The 24466-nt window shown below is 44.8% G+C and overlaps 1 protein-coding gene across 3 annotated transcripts in view; it reads right to left on the minus strand.

The window, feature by feature from the left end:
- CCDC171 (coiled-coil domain containing 171) overlaps positions 1-24466 on the minus strand; it is a 323890-nt gene that overhangs the window by 31840 nt on the left and 267584 nt on the right. For all 3 annotated transcript variants that reach the window (XM_014518841.2, XM_014518840.2, XM_006021333.2), the window contains exon 25: positions 790-942. In XM_014518841.2, the coding sequence (XP_014374327.1) occupies positions 790-942 (153 nt within the window). The remainder of the gene's footprint in view (positions 1-789; positions 943-24466) is intronic.

Here is a 24466-nt window from a genome sequence, read left to right on the forward strand (position 1 = left end):
GGGGGGGGGGGGAAGATAACAATGACCTTATCCCTTATTCCAACAAGGGATGAAGAAAGAGAAATTTAAAAAAATTATTAATCCTATACAATTTATACACCCAACAAATCTCATTCCAGACAAATAAACTATGACAGTTTATTTGTCTGCCTAATGCCTGCGTGACACAAATGCATCTGCATTCAATAATTCCCCTAGAGACAGTTCTCAGATCTGGTGAATCACCTTATTAGCTTTAAATGAGTCCAAATATCTTTGTGAACAACCATTTTAGACATAAAATGATTCTTGAAACTGGATGTTAATCTTTCAACTAAATCACAATAAATTTCTCCAGCTAGATATGTATTATGAATTAGAGTAGTTGCCTACAGAGAATAATCACATGTTCTAATTACCATTTTGGTTATACGCATAATTAATAACATTCTGGCTTAATGGGACGCTATCTTTAGACAGTTGCATGCTTCAGGTCCAAAATCCAACTGTCAGCTGCACTGCCAAAGACAAAGAAATCATGACACTACATTTTTTGCTTTGGCAACACCACACAAATCTTTATATAAGATATGATGATAAAAATTATTCCTTTGCTTTCCACCTACTCTATCAGTGCACATCAAGCATCATAATAGTGCTTTTTTATTGCTGTATTAAACTATGATGTAAATTTACAATGAAATATGACCATACATTCATATTGGCACTCAGCAACGTAAGTGTATATATATCCTAGTAACTTAAATATCCAAATTATACAAACAAATTAAAATATGAAAGCAAACTTACTGATTGTAAGCTTTCATGTTCACGAAGACAAGCTGTTTGGAGCTCTGATTTCAGAACTGTAATGTGATGTCGATGAGATGCTATTTCTCTCTCTAGTGTAGCGACTCTGGAGCTTGCAAGTTGGTAGACATTCATAAAACTCTTAACCATAGCCTTTAAAGATAAGTAAAATAAATCATCAACACCACATGCACATAAATGATAAACAGCATGCATCCAAAGTAATTATAGAATGAATCACAATAGCTAGCTTCTAATATTCACACAAAACATTACGTAATAATTCAACAATAGCACTTAATAATTAAAAGGCATAGCAAAGGTCTATGTATTCCAATGGTTATTGTAAATGGTTAACAGCATTAGAGAAAGCACAAGACCTGCATTTAAATTAGAAAGGGTTTCCATATGTTATTTTCAAACATAGGTTACTTCATTAAACCAATACACTGTACTGAAGTACAAGTTTCAGTGCTAGTTCAGTTTCTGTCTTAAGAGCTTCAGGTAAACATGCTCATTTTCAAAACGTGCTAAGTTATTAACTCTCCCACCTCACGTTTAAAAAAAAAATTTAATTTGGCAAGCAACAAAAGAAACCAAGTAAAGCTACAGACTTCTGAAAGTAAATAACTTGATTACAATATAGCTGGGAAAATATAATTGTGTTCATGTATATAGTGGAAGAACGTCCCAGCTGTGTAATATTGATCAAACCGATAATAAAGTTAACAGCACAAGAGAGTACAAATGATTTGGCAATACTGGTAACTTTATATCTAACCTAAATAGTATAACACTGTTGAGATTATTGGACTTCTTTACAACAGGTTAATCACATTTTATAGGTTATAGTTTTCCCTTCTGAAATGACCTGCAGTGAGTTTTCTAATGTAAGAACAGCATTAAGGCTAATAAGAAATTGGCCTTCTGAATAGAATTGTGAGGTGCAGAGTAAAATAAATCCCATACAGCTAACGGACACTTGCAAGGACATTTATAATTTTTGTTTCTTTGTTTTACAAATTTCCTATTTTATTAAATTAAAAGAAAAATAGCAGGACTGTCCCCAATTTACACCAGAGTCAGGGCTGCCGAGGACGAAATTCATGGGTGTTTCCATTCTCTGCAGGGTCAAGTACCTAGTGGAGAGGCACCCCGGAAGGAACTCGATGCAGTGATATGGCAGACAGTTACAACCAGGGCCAGGGCGTTGGTCCCCCCAGTACAACTGGAGAACAGGTACAAGGCCCTGGCAGCGTTGGAGGAGGAGGCAGGTGAGGATGACTCCAGAGGAGCCGATGACTCTCCACACATGGCGCAGACTAAGCGATGCCTGAACACTCAGAGGAAGAGATGCTGGGTCCTTGTCATGGGCGACTCCCTCCTGAGAGGAACAGAGGGACCCATCTGTCACCCAGATCCCATGGCACATGAGGTTTGCTGCCTGCCCGGAGCTCGGATTCGGGACATCATGGTGATGATCCTGGACCTCATCCGGCCCTCTGATCACTACCCCTTGGTCCTTATCCATGTGGGCACTGATGACATGGCCAGGAGTAGTCCGGACCGCGTCATGAGAGACTACAAGGCTCTGGGGGCCAAGCTTAAGGAGACGGGAGCACAGGTGGTTTTCTCATCTGTTCTTCCAGTGAGCAGATGTGGACAGCGCCATGAGGCCTGCATCAGAGAGGTCAACCAGCAGCTTCGGAGCTGATATTACTGGGCAGGCTTCGGATTCTTCGACCACGATCTGGACTTCTGCACAGGAGACATGCTAGGGTGGGACAGGCTACATCTCTCCCTGAAAGGTAAGCGTGTTTTCTCTTCCAGGTTGGCTGATATCATATGGCGAGCTTTAAACTAGGTTCATCAGGAGATGGGGATAGAGAGGTACAGGAGGGCACTTCGACATCAAGCCAGGTGATGTGAAAAGGAACAAACCAGGTAAGCGACAAGGGCCCGGGCAAGCTTGGGAACAAGAGGGCAGCATGAACACCCATAGGAGATCTCAATTGCCTCTACACAAATGCTAGAAGTATGGGGAATAAGGAGGAGGAACTTGCCCTCCTGCTAGCTCGCAAAAACCCAGACCGGGCTGGGCTTACTGAAACCTGGTGGGATTCTACCCACGACTGGACAGTAGACATTGAGGGCTATAAGTTGCATAGATGAGACAGAGGAGGGAGAAAAGGGTGGGGGGTGTAGTGCTCTATGTTAAAGAGCAGTACATGTCCTCAATGATTAGGACAGGTTCAGAAGAGGGGCAAACTGAGGCACTCTGGGTTAGCATGCAAAGGGGTCATGGGGAAAGGGACTTGATAGTGGGTGTCTACTACAGACTGCCTCACCAGGGGGATGAGCTGGACCTGGAATTTTCAGGTCAGCTCACAGAGGCTGTAAGGACAAGGGACGTAGTTATCATGGGTGACCTAAACTACCCAGATACCTGCTGGGAGGATCAGTTAGCCAGGTCTGAAAGCTCACGTAGGTTTTTAGCCTGCATACAAGACTTCCACCTAACCCAGGAGGTACATAATCCCACCAGAGGAAATGCCTTGCTGGACTTGGTGCTTGCCACAGGCGATGACTTGGTGAGGGATCTGCAGGTGCTCAAGTACCTAGGCATTAGTGACCATCGTCTGCTGGAATTTACTATCCAGCGCAGGGTGGTGAAAGTAAGCAGTAAGGCAAAAGTCCTTGACTTTAGGAGGGCCGACTTCAATGAGCTAAGGAGATTAGTAAGAGAGACATTGGGGACTCGGAGCTTCAATGAGATGGGAGTCCAGGACGGGTGGTTGTTCTTTACGGAAATGATCCACCGAGCTCAGAGGGAGTCAGTTCCAATGCGAACCAAAGGGGACAAGAGTGCTAAAAAGCCCCCTTGGCTCAGTAAAGGCATCCAGGAGGGCCTGAGGGCAAAAAAGGTGGCATACAATCAGTGGAAGCAAGGAGCTATCACCAAGGAGGATTACACCTCCATTGCTTGTGATTGCAGGGAGCCGGTTAGGAAGGCCAAGGCAGAGATGGAACTAGGGCTGGTGACCAGAATTAAAGATAACAAAAAGGCCTTTTTCAAATACATAGGGAGTAAGAAGGCACCAGGTAATATGGGGCCCCTACAGGACAGGCTTGGCAATCTGGTGATTGCAGCAAAGGAAAAAGCTGATCTCTTCAATGAGTTCTTTGCCTCCATATTTCTGAGCAGGGACCAAGACAACTCCCCCACTAGGATTATGGACAGGCTCAGAGGACACGACACCAAGCCTAGGGTCAGGGATGATCTAGTTAGGAAATTCTTGGAGGGGCTGGATGTGTATAAATCAGCAGGTCTGGATGCTCTTCATCTGAAGGTACTGAGGGAATTGGCAGAGCTCATAGCAGGGCCCTTGGCACAGCTGTATGAGCACTCATGGTGCTCTGGCCAGGTCCCAGAGGACTGGAAAAGGGCCAGTGTGGTCCCCATTTACAAGGGGAGAAAGGAGGACCTGGGTAACTATAGGCCAGTTAGTCTCACCTCGGTCCTTGGGAAGACCTTTGAGAAAATTATCAAGGAACACATCTGCAGGGGTCCAGTATGGGAGGTTATGCTCAGGGGCAACCAACGTGGGTTCACTGCAGGCAGATCCTGCCTGAATAACCTCGTCTCCTTTTGCAACCAGGTCGCAAGGTCCTTGGATGCAGGCATTGAGGTGGATGTCGTCTACCTGGACTTCAAGAAGGCCTTTGACACTGTTTCTCACCCCATTCCAATAAAAAAAAACTAGGTGACTGTGGCATTGATGCCTACACAGTTAGGTGGGTGGCAAATTGGCTTGATGGTCGCACCCAGAGAGAGTGGTAGTTTTTGACCTGGAGGGCTGTGGGCAGTGGAGTTCCCCAGGGCTTGGTCCTCAGGCCTGTGCTATTCAACATCTTTATCAGCGACCTGGAAGTGGGCGTAGAAAGCACGCTGTCCAAATTTGTTGATGGCACAAGGATGTGGGGAGAAGTGGGCACACTGGAGGGGAGGGACAGAATCCAACTAGATCTAGACAGGGTACAGAGGGAGGCAGATGAGAATAGAATGGAATTCAATGCAGACAAGTGCAAGGTGCTGCATCTAGGGAGAAGGAACCTGCAACATACTTATAAACTGGGGAATAACCTTCTCAACAATACAGTGGCTGAAAGGGATCTTGGAGTCATTGTTGACTCCAGGATGGACTAAGCTATCAATGTGAGGAAGCGGTCAGTAAGGCTAACTGCACCTTGTCGTGCATCTACAGATGCATCACAAGCAAGTTCAGGGAGGTGATCCGTCCTCTCTATGTGGCACTGGTCAGGCCACAGTTGGAGTACTGCATCCAATTCTGGGTGCCACACTTCAAGATGTGACTAACCTTGAGGAGGGCCACTTGCATGGTCAGGAGGCAGCAGGCCAGGCCCTACAAAGATAGACTAAAGGGCCTGAATCTATTCAGCTTCCACAAGAGAAGACTGAGAGGTGACCTGGTGGCCATCTATAAGCTCACCAGCGGGGACCAGTGGAAAATAGGTGAAGCTCTGTTCCCCCAGGCACAACCTGGGATAACAAGGAATAACAGCCACAAATTGACCTAGAGCAGGTTCAGGCTTGATATCAGGAGGCATTACTTTACGTTCAGGGTTGCCAGGTTCTGGAGTTGGCTCCCAAGGGAGGTGGTGCTCTCCCCTACCTCAAGAAGAGGTTGGATAGATATTTGGCCTGGGGTATTATGATCCTAGCACTCATTCCTGCCGAGGCCAGGGGCTCGGACTTGGTCCCTTGGTCCCAGGGGATCTGTTCAAGGTCTCTTCTGACCCTAGAAACTATGAAAAATGGCCAAATAATGAAGGGAAATTACTAACATCACATCTTGCATATAAGTTACTTTTAACAGTTCTCATCAAGATTTCCTAAGTACTTCACAAATTGTGGCCTTGACCTGCAAAGGATCTATAAAAGCATAAGGATCGGCTTGTGTGGAGACCACTGCCAGATCAGTGCCTATCATGTCACACACATGTGCAAGAATACACTCTCTATTGCCTACTAAATGTATCCACATCTTTGGTAAGTGTGACAGACATGCAAACTACATTCAAAAACCAGATTCAGACAAAAAAATAGCATATTTTATACAAAACAGTAAGATACTTAACCTGGGTGACCATATTTCCATTTGTAAAACAGGGCACTCTCTGTCAGGCTCAACTGTTTCCACGCTCTAGTCTCAGTTGAGCTGGGGGACAGGGGGGGGGGGGGGGGGGGGGGGGGGGGGGGGAAAGAGGGGAGGAGCAAAGAGGAGTTATGTACATATGGGGGAGGGGGAGAAGGGAGAGGGACAGTCCTCTACTGGGCATCTATCAAAAATGGGACAAAAGCATATATTTGAATGCACTGATGGAACATCTGGGGCAGGTGTTTAAAAGGGGACTGCTTCAGCAAAAACAGGACATAGGGTCACCCTAATTTAACCTCAGTTCAACTATCATGTGCTTAAGGCTGGCCACATGCTTAAATAACTTCCTGGATTGGAGCCTGCAACAGCATACTCATACATTTTTAAACTATTATTATCTTACAATGAAGGAATCCCATTATATCAAACATACTGTCATTTTTGTATCCAAAGGCATAGGGAAAAAAAATCTTGCACATTATCTTATTTGAAAAATTGTGTGCAAATGCACAATTTACAGCTGAAAACTTGTAAGGGACAAAGGTAAGACTATGGCTGTCACTTGCATTCTGGCATTTTCTGATTATTCTTGAAAAATACCCACATTCTGAAATTATCTTGTTTTATTATTAGTATGTGACTTGTAAGTATGCATACCTACATCATAAAATTAAGCACAAAGGTAAGTTTGGATATGCAGACTGGCTCACCCTAACAGCTCAGGCACTGATCTTATTGTATCCTATAATGCTGGTGAGCCCTCTGTCCCTTTAGATGCCCACAGGAATCAACAGGACTCTACCCAAGTATACAAGGTTGTAGCACTGCTTTCTTTGATAGTGTTCTGTGCATCTCATTTCCCCAAATCCTTCTCCCTGCCAAATTTGAACTTTCTAACCCCAGCCACTTTCTTTACAGAGTTGTTTAAAACAAGGTTGCAAATATTTTTTTAACATCAGAAATAAGGTACATCTCTCCAATTGTTCTACTTGTTCTTAAGATGAGAACAGCTGTCTGAACATCCAGAAAATAAAAACATGTAGCCTAAAAAGCAAAAAGTTACTAATGGAAAACAGCTGGCTGGAACAGTAGCGCTCGTGCACACTTAAGGAGAGTAGTCACTAGTATTCAGTTTAAAAGTCCCACGGAATACAGACAGGTCAGGCTAAATTTGAATTCATCCAGGAAATGGGGAGCAACATCCTCTACCCTTCCAAAAGGAACCCTGGGTTCTTCAAAAACTAACACACCAATTTTAAATCTCTGCCAAAAGATGGTACCTCCAGAAGAACAACACTCTTATCAAGTAGGGACATGTTACTGCTCACTCAATGTGAAGAAGAAAAAAAAAAAAGACACACTAAGTTACCAACAACACTTTCAACAGAACGGAAGTTTCATTAGGTGGCAGTGGTGAGTGGGACCAGGCGAAAAAAGGGAGACGCATTACAGAGCAGCTCTGCGCCCTGGGCAGAAGCAGCTGCTGCAATGCTGATGATGTGGCCAGCCACCAGCTGTAGCTGCAGCTGTAACCTCTCCCCAAAAGGGAGGTGACCGGATGCTAATCTGCTTGTCCCCTACTCTCAGAATTGCTACTGGGCGTATTTCTGTTTGTTCATTGTAAAGCTTTTCAGGCATTGATTGCATAAGTTTCTAAAGGAGTTCTGATTTTCAGGCTACAGATGCAAACAATATCTGTAATGCCCTGGGAATCAGCGAACAAGCCCTGTCCAACAGGGACCAGCAGGGATCCTTTGGTCCTAACACAATAAATCTTCCCCCCTCCCCTTTAGTCCTACAGAAAAAAAATATTTTCCCCCTTACTATACAGAGGCACAGAAAATTTTAAAAGCTATAGGAATAACAAGTAAAGATAGTTTCCTAGCCCTCCTGATTCATTTTTATAGCACTAAATTTGACATTCAGACATGTCTACAGGAACCACATTTTAGTGAGCCCTTCTGTTTTTGAATGTCCTGGTAATAGTGTGACATGTAGACTGGGAATAGAACATCTGAAACTGTGTAACAAATCATGTTTCATTACAAATAAGAATGATTGTTAAAATACATATCAGGCATTGATTTTCATTCAGAAAAACCAGTCATAATGATCCCTGAATGTTATAGGAAGCAATTTTTGCAACCCAGACATGCATTTGCATGCGCACACACGCGCGCACACACACACACACACACACACGCACTTGAATAGCCAAAACCTCTTTCAGACTGATGACTATTGTAGGAATGTTCGTAGGGCAGTAGACTTTGCCAACAAAGCCACAGCAATTTTGAGGGCTAAAGAATATTAATATTAAACATTAAAAAGCCATTCTAAGGATGGAACACAGGATGCAAGTTAATAAAGTTTAAAACTTACATAGGGCTGCCAATTTTATATAGAAATGGTAATGAATTACTTTGGATTAACCGAGAAAATCAAAGGAAAAATCCAGATAGATGAACTGCCTTCATAGTGACCTCCTCTCCTTCCTTTTACCCTTTTATGCCTCTATTTCATAAGAGATACTATTTTTTTTTAATTCTGCTGTTGGTAGCCAGCGATTATAATGACAAAAGGTTAGGTATTAAGAACTTTCTCACTAGGAGGGTAGTAACCAACTGGAACAGGTTACCCAGAGAGGATGTGGAATCTCCACCCTTGGAGATTTTTAAGACCCAGCTAGCCAAAGCCTTGGCTGGGATGATTTAGTTGGGGATGGTACTGGCCTGAGTAGGGGGTTGGACTAGATCAGTGGTTCCAACCTTTTTTGTACCAGCACTCATTTGTAAACATCAATGGCTAACCCCAACCCAGTGCCCCTGACTCCTGACCTGCTGTCCCCCACCCCCAGGCTCCAGCCCCCCCACCCCAATGTGTGGAGGATGAGATGGGTGTGTGGGGCATGAGGGGCCGCAAGCAGCCCCTCGCAGGCTGGAACTCTGGCAACTGGCCTGAGTAGGGGGTTGGACTAGATCAGTGGTTCCAACCTTTTTTGTACCAGCACTCATTTGTAAACATCAATGGCTAACCCCAACCCAGTGCCCCTGACTCCTGACCTGCTGTCCCCCACCCCCAGGCTCCAGCCCCCCCACCCCAATGTGTGGAGGATGAGATGGGTGTGTGGGGCATGAGGGGCCGCAAGCAGCCCCTCGCAGGCTGGAACTCTGGCAGCCTGCAAGAGAAAAGCCATGGTTTCCTGCATTTTTTCTCCTTTGAAGGAGAATCCATTTCTGAAGTTTATTCTCGACCCTTTCATATATTCTCATGACCCACTTTTGGGTCACAACCTACAGGTTGAGAAATGCTGGGCTAGATAACCTCCTGAGGTCCTTTCCAAGCCTAATTTTCTATGATTCTAAAAGGAGTTTTCAGTTTGAGCAGTCACTTGTACTTCATTATTACAAGTCAGGATGCTATCAGCTTCATGAAAACATTAGGATAAGATTATGAAGACTCCCATTAACGAGCAACAATATACAGCTTTAAAAAAGTACTGAAGACTTCAGCATTGGAGAAGTCTTCAGCAGTGGATGGTCTGTATTTCAGGTGTTGAAGGGAGTAAAATTTTCACTAAGTCCCATTTTCAAATCAGTCTCAGGAGTCTTAAGTGCTTAAGATAGTTAGGCACAGAGGCAAGAACCTCATGGGATTTTCAGCATTGCTAAGGTACCTAATTTCCATTGATTTTTAAAGGTGCTTAGGAGCTTTTAAAGGTTCAACCAAGTTCAAGCTATATTTTTGTTCAAGTTCAAGCCATAAGTGCCCAAGTAATTAAAACATTTAAATAAATAAGTAAATAATCAGGCCCTAAGTTACTCTTTAAAATGTTACACTTAGGGTAAAAAGAATCAATTTGATTTTGAAAAGTAAAATAAAAGGTAAGATTTTCAAAAGAGTATATAAAAATATACTTTTCAATAAAACAAGAACAAGTTACTTGGTGTAACAGGCAAGCAGAGTCCTGCCCAACAAACTAGCAAATTTGAAGATAGCTTTATTTGTGCTGTAAAGTTCCCTATAAGCAGTCCTGGATGAGTTACAGGTGTATGCATTATAGTATGTCCTCTGCCAAAATGCAACAGAGAGAAACTACTTAAAGCATTGTGTACATCTGGTACAAGTTGGCAACTTATAGAACAAGAGAGAAAACATATTTTAGTTATGCTGTTCCCTAGCTATGAACCTTAAATTAGATCAAGAATATTTAATAGGAAGTACTCTTCTGCATCATATGCAAATATAGCAGCTACAAATATTTCCCTTGCCAATGGTATGATTGACTATACCATCTCTACACAGTTTACACCAGGGATGGCCAACCTGCAGGATGTGCGCTGTAAGTGGCATGGGCAGCTGTTATATGGTTGGTGGGGGAGGGGGGAGGAGAGAAGACCCCTGTGGTGCCATCCAGGAGGACAGGAGGGGCAGAAGAACAGTCCCCAGTGCTCAGCTGGAGGGAGGGGATGGGAAGAACAGCTCCCAGTACCCAGCTAGAGGGGGAGAAAGGGTAAAAACACCCCCCAGTGCCCAGCTTTAGACAGAGGAGGGGAAGAACAGCCCTGTGCAGTCCAGTGCAAGATACAGGAACAGCAGCACTTGGGTCTTTACCTCCCCAGTACAGGTAAGACTGACATCCTCTCACTGACTTTTGACAACCATCCAAGTCCATACACACACACCTAAGGATGTAGAGAAATTTTACCCAAGGCTCAAAACTTGTTAGTTATGCCTGTGCCCGGGCCCAGTCATGGCCTGGCAGTTCTGGTCTGGGACCTGCTTACCTACAGCAAACTCTAAGTTCAGAGAACCCAGAATGAGACTGGCCTTGTAATTGCCCTTTGCCCTTAGAAATATAGCAAGGTAGCCGTCATGCACCCCATGTGCCCTAGTGCCACTTTCCACTGAGCTCTCTGTCCCAGTTCCCCCCAGTTACGCCCAGACTGGGGGTTCCAATGTCACTACCCCAAAAGGAATCCTCAGCCCTGCTGTACCCCATAATGACACCTGGATCCCATAGGGTCATATTTCCTCAGAGCTGCCTTTGGGTACATCGCATCACCCAGCCCCAGAGGGTGCCACCCAGATGGGTGCTGAAGGTGCAGCTGGGGTCAGCCCCATTAAGAGAGTTCCCACTGAAGGGGCTGCCTAGGGAGGGGGAAGTGGGATGCTCCAAGGGACTCCAGTGACAGCTCTCAGGCAGCTTTTGGCATACAGTTGCCCAAGCATGCAAGTCCATATGTCAATGTCACGAGCACTGTAGGTGCTACCTCATGAGGTCCTGCAGAGGCCAGAATGCTACTCCATCCCTGGGCATGGAAGCACCAGCAGGTACAGCGTATATGGCAATGAAGGCAGCACCCTGTCAGGAGGGCAGGGCCCTGCTTGTTGTGTCCCCTGAAGCTGTTGCTGGACACATGATAAATGAATCACTGAAAGCAGCTCGCAAGGTGGCTCAACTAAGGTTGTCATGGGGGGAAAGACACCTGTTACAGCTGTGGTCATAAAATAACAAAGCTATTGTAGCTAATAAGGGACGCACAGAATCCTGTAGCTTTGAGGCTATCTTGCCAAAGACCACCAGCACACAGCAGTGTTTTTCCATACTGTTAGGGTAACGATATGGATTTTGAGGAGTACTGGGTGGGTGTGCAGCTGAATGAAGCCTTTTTCCTGTGTCTCAGAAAAGCTTCTGGTCACAAGGCTGGATTATATATTAAAACTTTGCTAATGCTTTTTTAAGTAAGCAGATTTTTAACAAAAGGATAGGGTGCAAAGTGTATGATGTGTTGTGTAAAAACAAGATACAGAACAACAGCTATTGTTAGGGGACAAAGCAGAAGTATGGCCTTGGAGATGGTGCTGAAGTCAGCAAGAAACTAGAAAGAACCAACAAGAAACCACAATTGACCGGGAGAAGATAGGGGTCAACATCTTATGTATGCGCTCTTAGCAAAGAGGCATGTAAATGAACAAAATGCATAGGCTAATGAAGCAAACAGAGGCGGAGATTGAAATGGGAAGAGAAATGGGTGGAACCAAAGGAGGGACGAGGGTGGAGTGAATGTTAATAAGTATGAGCCAAGGTGTATAAATGTGGAAAAAACTATTGTTCAGGGTGACTCCCCGGTTTGTTGGTTTTTTTGGGAGCTAGTCCAAAGCTGTCTCCATTTTAAATAAAGCTGTTTTGAGCTATGTGGACTGGTGTTTGCTCCCTGCTTGCTCTGGCTAATGAGTAACAGGATCCATGAGCAATTGGATCATCGTCTCCCTAGTCGTTGGGCGCCGCATGGTCAGGGTCTAACACATACCTCTTTAAAATGTTTAATGAGAAATAATTTTATTTTACTTGTCTTTTTAATTCTCAGTCCAAGAGATGCAAAGTAATGAAACAGGTGGCCAAGCCACAACACAAAGGCTGCAGGCAGCAGCTGTGTGTGGCATGTGAGCCCCAAGAGTTCAATGGAATAAGGCCAGGGGGCTCAAGTCTCCCCATAACTGCCATATAAAACTGCAGTGGTTACAGGGCCAGGGAAGGGTTAACCTGGCTGCTGGAGGTGACACTTCCTCTCTCAGTGGCATTCTACCACTGCTCTCCTCAGTAGGTCTATTCAAGCCCCCCTACCACCATTCTGGTGCAAACTATCAGGTACATGGGAGGGAAAGGAGGGTCGGTGTCACATTGATCACCAACCCTCTTCTCCCCCCATGTACCTGATAGTTTAACCCTCAAGTTTATTCCTAAACTCATGGAATACCTGCTGAAAAGGTTGGCCATCACTGCTTTACTCCATTACTCTGTACCAGCACCTCAGAGGTGCACAGTGCATTGTTATACCTATTTAAGAAAAAATGCTTTAATCTTTGGGGGTATTTTTAATAGAAGCAAAATATGGTATTTGTTAGCTAGCACTGATAAATTATACAACTATTTTCAAGAGTCATGGAAATTTAAGAACAAAATGGGCACACCCACATGAGCACGCATGTACCTCTTGCAGCATCTCAAACCCCTTTGAGATGCTGCAGGACGCATGTACAGGAACAAAAAAACATTCTCCGTGCTACAAATTTCCCACGTGGGGGCAAAGTTAGACCTCTGGGGTAAAAAAAAAAAAAATAAAGGCCACAAAACAGTGGGGCAAGGCATGGTTCTGGGCCATGCCCTGAGGCAACTGGACTCTCAGGTCCTCCACAGAGACAATTTGGTAACCAGCCAGAGCATCTCTATGGATGGTCCTTGTCCCGGGTGCTAAAGCACACTGCCTGCCTGTGCAGGTCAAGCAGCATGCCAACTGCAGGGACCTGAACCCAGGCTCTGTGCAGGGCAAGTAGGGGGTGGGAGGGGCTGGAGGAGGGGGAAGGAGACCAAGGGGGTCCGCAGCTCCCGCTCACTCCCCCAGACCTCCTGATCACTACCCCACCTAGCCCCACCCCCACTTGCTGCCCCCAATCATTCCCCTGCCCGGTCCCAGCCCCCACTCGCTCCCCCAGCCCCATCAATCATTCCCCTGCCCGGTCCCAGCCCACAATCACTGCCCCGCCTGGCCCCAAGGTCCTGGCACTCAAAAAAAAACCTCGCACTCACCAGCCGTAGCAGCAGTTGTTGGGGCCACTGGGGCCTTATGGCAGAACCCCCCTCCCCCGTGTGGCACGGGGCAGTGGGGAGCAGCCCCAGCCGCCTGGCACCTGCGCTGCTGCTGTCAGATCGTGCAGGTGCTGCATGGCTTGGCAGGGTGCCAAGTGGCACTGCAAGCTGTCTGGGAGCTCGGGGAGGCTCCAGCTGTTGCCCAGAGCCCAGAGCCGCTCAGCCCCAAGTTCCCAGACAGCGTGTGGCACCTGGCTGAGCCATGCTGCACCCACGCGATGCGACAGCTACAGCCCGGGTCACAGGGGGGTTCTGCCGTGAGGCCCCAGTGACCCCGATGGACACACTACAGTTGGTGGGAGCAAGGATTTTGTTTGTTTGTTTTTAGAGTACCAGGACGCTAGGCCTGGGTGGGGCAGCAATTGAGGGCTGGGACTGGGTGGGGGAATGATCAGGGAGGCTGGGGGAGCAATCGAGGGCTGAGACTGAGCAAGGCAGCAATTGGGGGAGCTGGGGGAGTTAATGAGGGATGGGGCCGGGCAGGGGGCATGTGGCCCCTGTTGGGGGGCTGTAGCCCTGTGGGGGGGGGCAGTCTGTGAGCTGGGGGGGGGGTGGACTGGGGCAGGGGGCAGGCTGTGGGTTGAGAGTGAGAGACAAAGGCAAGGGCAGGGCACTAACATATCAGTGCTGCTCAGCACTGCACATCCTGGTGAGCGAAGTGGGTAGGGGCAGCTTTGATTTTTCTATGACAAAAAAGCCAAAAGCCAATGTCTAACTGTATAGATATTTAGAATTTATTTTATTAGGATGATGGAGGCACTGGTAGGCTTCCAAATTGCTTTAAAATTGTAAATATATCCATAAAACTTTGTCCAACTGATTTGAGGTCTGTCTGTCTTTTGTTTTACTTCTGGAAGAACATGGATTTGGAGGAATTTTAAAGAGTGACTTTGGGATTTTTTTTATCAGGGATTTTACAGTTTTTAAATAGGGAACACCAGAATTCCTGCTAGGGAGGCAAGTGGCAGGACCCAGGCAGAGGAGCCTGCTCAGAGCTGGCACCCAGGATGCTTTGACAGTTCAAAGCAGGCCACCACATGGGAACATCTTCCTGGTGATAGCTGCCCAGATGGCCAGGTGGTGGCACACATGGCAGTAGTACCACACAAAGGCCAACTGTGTAGCTACAGCCCACTGGCAGCTAGCCCAGAGTGGCAGATGCCTCTAATGGCCGTGCTGTCCCCATCTGGTTCTGACAGGCATTCAGCCTTGGGGCCACATGCTGTCACAGGTGGCAGCAGGTCATTGCCAGGCAGCAGCCCCCACTGCCAGACTGCTGCAGTGGGTAGAGGGTGCAGGGAACTCTCAGGGCTGCTTCAGCAGTCCAGCTGGCACAAGGGGTAGTGTCCACAGGTACCAATTGGCTGGGCCCCAAAAGCTCCTGACAGTGAGTAGCTCTGAGCTAGGGTAGCTTTATATACTGCTGGGGCCAGCACAGGGCAGCTCTTTATACTGCTGAGGCAAATACAGGTGCTGGCCCCAGGCTCTAGCTCCCCCTGGCTGCAGATCCAGGAGGAGCCAGGTAGGGCTATTTTGCACCAACTAGTACAATTTCCCTCACACCAAAGTGCATGTCCGGGCACATGTGCTGAGGTAAAACACCCCGGCTCAAATTTGCACCACTTCTATTTGAGCTGCTGCAAGTGCATATGCCTGCATGTGTGGATGCACCCAATGAAGGCTAAAATATATCCCTTAAATTTAATTATCTAGATCAAAAGTCACTCAACTATTACTGAGTTGAAACAACTTAGGTGGAAAAATAGAATAAAGGTTTTATAATTAGAGTGTACAAGTTATGAAAAAACCTCCTGTCAAAATACTAATGTGCTTATTAAATCCTTTAAGGAATATTAGTTATTTAACCCATGTGGAAATGACTTCTCTCTCCAATTTCCTGATTACTAGACTGACATACAACTAATAAGAATGAAGCCAGTAAAAACTAGACATTTTTTCCCTGCAATTTTATACTGTATGTTAGAATTTTCAGATAATTTAATATGGAAATATTAATATATTGATTTCTTTAAGCTGTTTCAAAAGGTGTAAATAATTACCAAGTGAAAAACCCCCATCTCTTTAAGGATTAGCTTCCTCAGTTTTGGAAATCAGAATAGTGCCACTGACTTCAGTGAAGGCAAACTGAATTTCCACTAGCTGAAAGTCTGATCTTAAGTGTGCAGTAATCCCGCACCCAGATACAACTGAGACTCCTATTCAAAAGAAAAGGAACCTCTTATGAGCTGATTGAAACAGAAACAGTGTCATAAACAAACCAACAGATGGTTAAATATCAAATTTGTAGTGTATGATACCAAAGACAAAAAAATCAAGACCTAACTACTTCACCTACCACACTTAAAAATATATAAAAAATAACATTTGCCTGTTAGTTTTCCTCCTTCAGGAAATTCCTGAAGTAAAAAGAATGTTAGTGGGTACTAAATTTACCTAAGGGCAATATATACAAAGAGATGAAAAAGAAGAAAAGGAATAATAAATGGACTTCAGAAGAATAAAAGACAAACTTTAGGATAACAAAGTGCTCAGATGAAAATCTGAAGAGACTCAGTATTTTATGTATGGTTTGGAGTTTGGCTGAAGTGCGACACGGGCAAAAGCAATTGGTGTGGAAATAATACTCAAAGGATTGGAGTTCTGAATGTTTAATGGATGACCTACAGTATGCTGTTTATTACTGCAATCCTAGTTCATGCCTAGCCTTAATCTTACATAAATGAGATTTAAGTTTTCAAAAAACAAACATGCCAATTCATTTTGGCTTTTATAAGATTGATTTCATATTTATGATATATTTAGGGGGCTACATTAAAGAGGGTTGAAGGATTACAATTTCCCCCCTTATTTTAGCATTTGAAAAATGCACTCCAGCTGCCTTGTCCCACTGCCCAAAATGTCTAGTGGCAACATCAGTAGAGGATGTAAATATAGTAGCTTCTCAGGCATCAGAAAAGGCCTCAAGGGAAACAACATTCAGCAAAATTGCACTTTTGCAGCTGTTTGGCACTTTTTTAATGATCTGTTCTCCTTGTATCTTGTTTCAACACTAAACTTTTTGTTGGGCTCCATTCGAGCGTGGCATGCACAATTTAAATGTGACAAAAAGCAGGCCAGTTCTGTTACAATTTTTTTTCAACCAAAGCTGACTCAGTGCCGCGCTTGGGGCCTAACTCTATCCCCTTCGTTTCGATAACAATTACGTTCCCATGAAGGTCTCAGAGGATAGCCCAAGGGAATGAAGCTCTAAATAAAAGGCTAGATTCTCTGCAAGAGGTAATGGCATGACTTCCTACAAGAAAACTGAAAAGAGCATTGAAATTGACTGAGACTGAAGGGAAAGTGCTTCTACTGGAAACCACAGCAGATGAGCATAAAAACAACAGTCATAGAAATTTTTATAAGGAGTAAAAGCTTCAAAAATAACATTGATCTTATGGAAAATAATTGGTAGATTAAGAACATTAAGCTTGGGGGGTGTTCATAAATTTAGGCAGCGTGCTGATAATTTTATAACAAAGTAGCTACCAAAAGCCCTAGGGACTCAAAAATTTCTTCTAACCATTCAAGCAACCTGCTACTTAAGAAAAAGGAAAGAACTGAAGGCTTTTATAGGATGATGTTGCCCCCACAGAATATTTTTTTCATTATCTGTTCTATGCCAACAGATTGGCAATGTACAAGAGGAAGAATGAAGACGATCATAGGGGTTACTGTACAAAGGAAGCAAACGAGTGAGGGGGAAATGAGAAACTATGTTTTAGGTTATGCCACCATTTCAAAGTTTTGCCAGCAGAAAAATCAACAGCGAGGGTTGTGAAAAGATTACACGCTAGCTGACAGAGCTCTGCTGGAAAAATCCCCTATCTGGATATAAGTACGCTAACAAAAGAGTTGGTTGAGTGTCTGTCATCTGGGAAGGTGATGTACTTAAACCAGCAGAAAACCCCTTCCTGTCAAAAAACACTTGGAGGCTCTGCCACCACAGTTCTCTTCTGGTAAAACTGACAAGCACTGAGATGTGAGCAGGGGTGGCATTTAGGAGAGCTTTCAAGAAGAAACAGACAAAGATTAAAATCTTATGGTGGTGAGAAAAAGCCAGTGGAAGTGATCTGATAAAACTCCAAGAAAGATAATTTTATTACTTGCATTTTGGAATGAATGGACGCAAGCAATATGGAGAAATTAATACTGAATTTTATAATATACCATAGAGGAAAGAGCGGTAGTTTCATAAAAGTGCACTAGGGATATCTATCTCTGCAGTTAAGTTAGATCCATGGTTAAACTGACGTACACCAAAAAAATACTACAATGTGCATGCATGCATACACAGGTGCATTAGCTTAGATGTTTCATTTGCTTGTTATGGAAGATAGTTCAGGTCCTTAATTTCTAACTGTTCCATAACCATGTCAAAGGAAAACTGTGTTAATGGCTGAAAATGCTAACACAAAATGGATGCTGCCAAATTATTAAAATAAATACCATAAGGATGAATCATATAAAAATCTAACTCTCATTTATAACAATGTAATTTGTATAAACAGAAAAGTATGAAAAATGTACAAGTCAGAATGTGTATATAATATAAGGCAAGGGAAAACATGAAATTTGTTTGCAAAACAGAATGTGGCCCTGTATTTAAAAAGTCCATCCTAAAGCATGCACAAATTTGGCCAGAATTCAGGTTGACCATTGGGTGCTTAAACACACAATTTTAATATATTCAATGTATTTTTAAATGGCATTGTATAAACAGATTTCATTCTGTTGTGTTCCTTAATATCTCAAACAGACAAATTTCAAACTGGGAACTGATTATGTTCAGAAATCACGTAAGGCCACCAATGTTTAAAAGGATTCTAACCAATGTGTTTTTATGCTGGCAGCTGCTAGCCAGTGTGGACAGGTCATGTATCTTTTTAAACTGTTTTTAAAAGCTGTTTCCAACAAAGTGAAGGTTACTTGCTTGCAACTGAGGCTCTATAGAATGGGTTTGCACGTCTGCACTAATAGGATGCATCAGCTAGAGCCTCAGAAGGTGGAAGCAGTGTCCACTGCAGTGCTCATGGATCCTCTACTTTCTTTCCCTTCACTCTTCAGGAATGTTTTAGTAGAAGAGGGGCACGGCTCTCAGGGTACCACAGTTCCTTCCACTACATCCTCAGCTCTAAGTTCCAAGTATGTCTCCAGGAAAGAGGGGAAAGTAAGCAGAAAGTATGAAAATGCAGTTGATCTTGAAGAACCTTAGTTACAATCAAGTGGCATTCATTTCTCTTCAGAGTGGACTCTGCATATATTGGGGGGAAATTGGTAAGCAATAATCCCACAATGAACAGTGAGAGGAAGGGTCCCCATTAAAAAGTGGCTGTCAGGTTGCTCAGGCAAATTGTGCATCTGATTGAGGCAAAAGCTAGGGAGTTAGAGTCACATAAAAGTGAGATTGGAACAACAAATAGCAGCTCTAGAACTAAGCCAAGTAGACAATGCTGCTTTAACCACAATAGAATGTGATTTTTCTGCTGGGTAGACACACAGAGGCCAAAGTAATCCACTGAGACAGAACCTAGGAAGATAGATCTTAAACTTCCCCAGTTCTGTACAGGATATAGATAAATGAGAACCTCTAAAAGTATTCTGTTTAAATAGTAAGCCAGGGCTTTTTCAACAGGTCTCAAATGAAGCTTGGCTTTCTCCTTGTTAGTATGTACTTTGGAGGTGGGGAGAATAGAATGTATAGATTGATGAATATGAATATCTGCAACAAGTTTAGGCAGAAACTGAGCATGTCAATGTAAAACTATTTTTATGATTATAAAAACCTGTATATGGCAAGTCTACCAAAACATCCTACAACTTTGCTCAGTCTTCCCAACTCAGAATGGTTTTATTGAAGGCTGAAATAAAGACCTTCTCCCATTGGCCTAAAAGGGCTCTCATGAAAGTGTGCCCTGAAAGCATAAATAGAAATCTCATTTTACAGGGAAGTCTTTACAAAGGAAAAAGATATTACTGAAAACCTTTTATGAATCTCTTGGTAGACTCACAAGTAAAGACCAACCAGCACATGGAAAGACTAGATGGTGAAATCAGCAGATATTAACTGAAGAGAATGGTAACCCCAAATCTAGTTCTCAAGCAAGTCCTGGATTTGGACTATAAGAAAGGGATTATTTATTTCTACCCAAAAGGGGAATCTTTTCCATTTAAAAATTGAACATTTAAAAAACAACATTTTTAGCCAACTCTTTTCTGGAATCAATTAAAACATTTTGCACATGAACAGGACAGGAAAGAGCTATGTTTGTCAACAACTTGTTGTCCAAGCCAGGCCTGGATGATAGACTTGCATCAACAAATCTGGACTGAAAGGAAGTATGCTGAAGATACCTGCTGACAGGTTAAATAAATCTGGGAGATTTTATCTGGTACAAACAAAAGCAATTCAAATCACCTTGCCCTTGGCCTGTCTAATCTTGCATCTGACTTTCCACAAAATGGAAATGACATATAGGGAGGAGATCATGTCCCCATGATTTGAAAAAATATATCTGAGATTGAGGGACTGTTCTTTCCTGCCCTCAAATACTATGTAGCAGGATTGTTTAACAATTAGAAAATTTGCCAATATGCAGGATGGTTGGTTAACCATGTTCCTTTGGTTGTAAAAAGTGACATCCCCCCTGCACAATAATTTATATGCTATTCATGCTTTCAGCGACCTATTGTCAGTATCTATCCTGGTTGTGCTCAGCTAAAAGATTGCCCTTTCCTGCAAGAAGCAACACAATTGAGAATAGTTGTGGGGTTATACACCACACCCATAAAGACAATGCTTCTTGTAAAGTTAGGAAGAATACGCATCCATTTGTATCAGCCTGGGTAACAGTGATGTTTCTTTGGCAAGAAAGATAGGAGAACAATACAATAAAGACAAATTGACTTCAAGAAAGCAGACCTCAATAAACTCAGAGAATTGGTAAGATCATATGGAAAGGAATGCTAAGGGGAAAAGAAGTTTAAGAAAGCTGGCAGTACCTTAAAAATATCAAGGACAGAAGCACAAACTATCCCAATCCCAAGCAAAGTAGGGGCAACAGCCGTACCTGCAGCAGCTACCTGTCTTCCCCACTGCCTCATACTTGACTCCAAGACAAAAGAAAGACTTTTTCCCCATGTTAACTGGAGAGGGGAGAAGGGGGAACCTAATCTTGGAACCGAGTAAATACAGTATTTAAAACCTGATCTCTTGATCTTGGGGTTCACTACGGTAAACTTCAGAAAGGAGACAAAGCCTACTTAACTACAGGTTTCCCTCACTTCATGCAGGCTCTGTACGTGCGAATTCACTCTTAAGTGATGACCCTTTTTATACCAAAAATTCATTATATGAGAGGTAAATTCACTCTTATGCGATTGGTGTGGTGGAAGCCCACAGTCAGCTGCTTTGTGCAGTGCATTGTGGGAGTGATACGCACCAAAATATAGTCTCCTGTGTGAATCTGTGCTCCTCCCTTGTTCTCTGCAACACGAGTTTCTGTAGTTGCCATTGCCATTATGATAGGGCCCTGTGCTTGTGTGTACTGCCTGCTGTTGGTGAGTACCAAAGTTATCTCGTAAAATGGATAGAAATGGGCCTGGGGGTCAGTAGAGCTGAGGTCTTGGAATGTATCCCTATTTGTTACATTGTAAAGTGGGTGCCCTTTTATGCGAATTTGAGTTATTGTCCAGGAATTCATGTACAGCATAAAGTGAGGGAAACCTGTACATGCAGTACAGTATGGACAACTTAAGCTGCCAACATGTAAGGAAGGTACCCATTTAAATTATGGAAATGGTAGTAACCATTTACCAAATCCCACTGAATTCAATACTGAAGCCACTGCTTAAACCCATTTAAACATGGCTGTTAATTTGTGCAGGAACAGCCTTTCTTAGATCTTTTTGCACCTGGTTAGTGCTTTATATAGTGTAACTCAATGCCTTGCCTTCATTAGGAACTGTGAAATTGAGATCTATTAACAGCAGTGTGGGCACCTGGCCAGGCACCAGGAGCAAAGTGTAAGTGGTGACTTCCAGGTCATGATCACAAACACGTGGCTGTCAGCAGCAGTCACCGCTCAAGCTGATACCCAGGGCAGTTGCCCCTAGCACTGCCCCCCACAACTCCCCCGCAGTTATGCCATTGCCCATTCAGTTTCAGGAGCACAGCACTGATTAGCAGTGTTCCTTCTAAGGTGCGCGAGTGCACAGCCGTGCACAAGTAAAAATCTGGCCACGCACAAACTTTTAAAGGCTGCACAGCCGCCTGGAGAGGAGCTGGGCATGGAGTGCAGCAGAGGCACCGAGGCTGGCATGGGACACTTACCGAAGGCAAGCTCCTCACTCCTCACGCAGGGCAGGGAAGGCAGTGGCTCCTCCCTGAGGCGGGGGCAGAAACAGAGACAGGGATGGGGGCTGGGGTGGGCTCCACTGGCTCCAGGGAAATGCTCCACCCCCCCACATTGCCCCAGGGAGTGAGGCGGCACATGGCATCAGGGCTGGGGAGTAGAGCAGTTCCCCAGAGCCAGCAGAGCCTCATGCCGGGCAGGCAGCAGCTCCTCCCGAGGTGAGGCAAGGAAGGGATGGGGGCTGGTACTGGCATGGGCTCCGCTGGCTCCAGGGAACTGCTCCGCTCCCCAGGCCCGACGCAACCAAATGCAATGCAACCAAAATAAGATACCTGCAATTTATATGGATGGCCAACCATCTTTCTAGATGTGGCACAGACTTCTGGAGTCTGTAGACCAGTGACCCTCAACCAGGCTGCTTCAGCACCCTGGGGTTTCTTGAGATCTTTTCAAGGGTCCTGTGAGGTGCCACACAATGTTAACACTGTTGGGTGTGCAAATATGATTCACAAAATAAACCTAGAGATTTCACATAGGAAGTCATAGTGTTAAAAACATTTTGGCTGCTTACAGATGTCAACCCGCCCCCCTCCACCCACCCAAAATGGCACTTTAATCTCAGTGTGCCCCTGCACCAAGTGCAGTGCATGCCCGGAAGAATCACTGCATTCTATCAATTGATTGTGTCCGGCCCATGGATACCCCACAGCACCCCACTGCACTGCTCTGGGCAGCAGTTAGCATGGAGAAGGGTGGTGGCCAAACCCTGCCCGCTCCCACCTGGACACTTTGGGACACTTACCGGCGGACCGCGTCACGCTGAAAGAGGGAGGGAGGACCAAAGCGATGCGCTCATGGACCGAAACAGTGTGCTCACAAAACCGCTAATCCTTAGAGGAAACATTGTTGATGAGGCTATTAATTTAAAACAGGGGTGTCAATGGTACTGATTGCTGGCTGGATCTGGTCCCACTGCTGAATTCTCAGCTATGAAGCCCCCACTGGGGACATGTGTTGATGGCAGGCGGCAAGCTATTGCTGTGTTAACTACCACAATCCTGCTTGCCACGCTGCTAGCTCCAGATCTGGCCTGCAAGGATCCCCACAGTCCAGTTCCAACAAAAAGGTATGTGGTAGTTTGAGACCCTAGAGCATGTGTAGATGACACAGGCATTATTGTACAGTGCCTGAAAATTTTAACACACTTTTTTGGTGTGGTGCATTTTTGTTGCACGATACAGTGTTCGTGTTCACATGAATGGCGCTTTTGAGTGAGTTAAGCCTCATATATCATTCCCTGCAGATTTCAGTAGGGGAAATCAAATACCAATTTACCTCCTAGAATGTCTTTCCTAATGTACTACAGAAGGAGGTGCATGTAAACCACCTGGGCTCCACAGTCCCTGCCCCCAGACTCTCAATGAGTAGTCCTGACTCCTCCTCTGGGCACAGTCATGGTCACCCTGAAATCCTTGTCACTTGCACCTTCCTGTGCTCGGTCTATCTGGTCTCTCTCTGTCAGTACGCAATCCCAATCCCAAAGACAAGCTGCCTGAATCCTCCTCTCCCATTCCTTTCCCTTCCCATCCCACCATGTTACAAATATATGTTTTTGCATTAATTTGCTATAACTTCTATAGGTGGTAGTTAAAAGCCAGCTTCTGCAGGTCGGTGACGCTCCCTCCATAAGGGTTCATGATCCACGGCTTTAGGAGGTAGGCAGCGTCCACTAATATAACCAGGGGAATGACGACATAGCAGATCATTGTCTCCTCCATACCCGGTGCATAGTATCCTTTCTCCATGAGGCCAGGCAGATGGGAGTTTCTGAACAGATGTGCATCATGCACACTGCCTCTATAAATGTTCATGAACCAGCCCTGGTAGTCTACCACAGCTTGCAGGATCATGGAGGCATATCCTTTCCTGTTTGTGTATGTCCTCCCCCTTCCTGCAGGGCACAGCACTGGCGTGTGAGTTCTGTCTAAAGCCCCCATGCAGTTCAGGGACCCCTTCTCATTAAAGCCATCTATGACTTGCTGCGGATTTGCCAGGTGGATAATTTTGTTTGCAGTGATCTCCTTAAGCAGCTGGCATACCTGAGGAGTTGGTAGCCTGACCGTGCAGGCAGCCACGAAAAACTGGTTTGCAACGTAGCAGAGGCTGGATGGGCTAGCCAGTTTCATGATGGCTATTGCAACCCTCTTGTCTGGTGGGATGGCCTGACGCATGTTAGTGTCCTGCCTCACAATGTGGGGTTTCAGCATCGAGATGATATGATAGAACATTTCCCTTTTCATTCGGAACATCTCCAGCCACTGCTGGTAGTCAGCATGATTCGCTCCCACCAGTCCGAGCTGCTCTCATGGGCCCACACCATGTGGATTCTGGTTCTTCTCAGGTTTCTCAACAGAGCTCAGTCAAATTCCACT

Source organism: Alligator sinensis, unplaced genomic scaffold, assembly GCF_000455745.1.
Source record: "Alligator sinensis unplaced genomic scaffold, ASM45574v1 scaffold917_1, whole genome shotgun sequence".
Lineage (NCBI taxonomy): Eukaryota > Metazoa > Chordata > Crocodylia > Alligatoridae > Alligator > Alligator sinensis.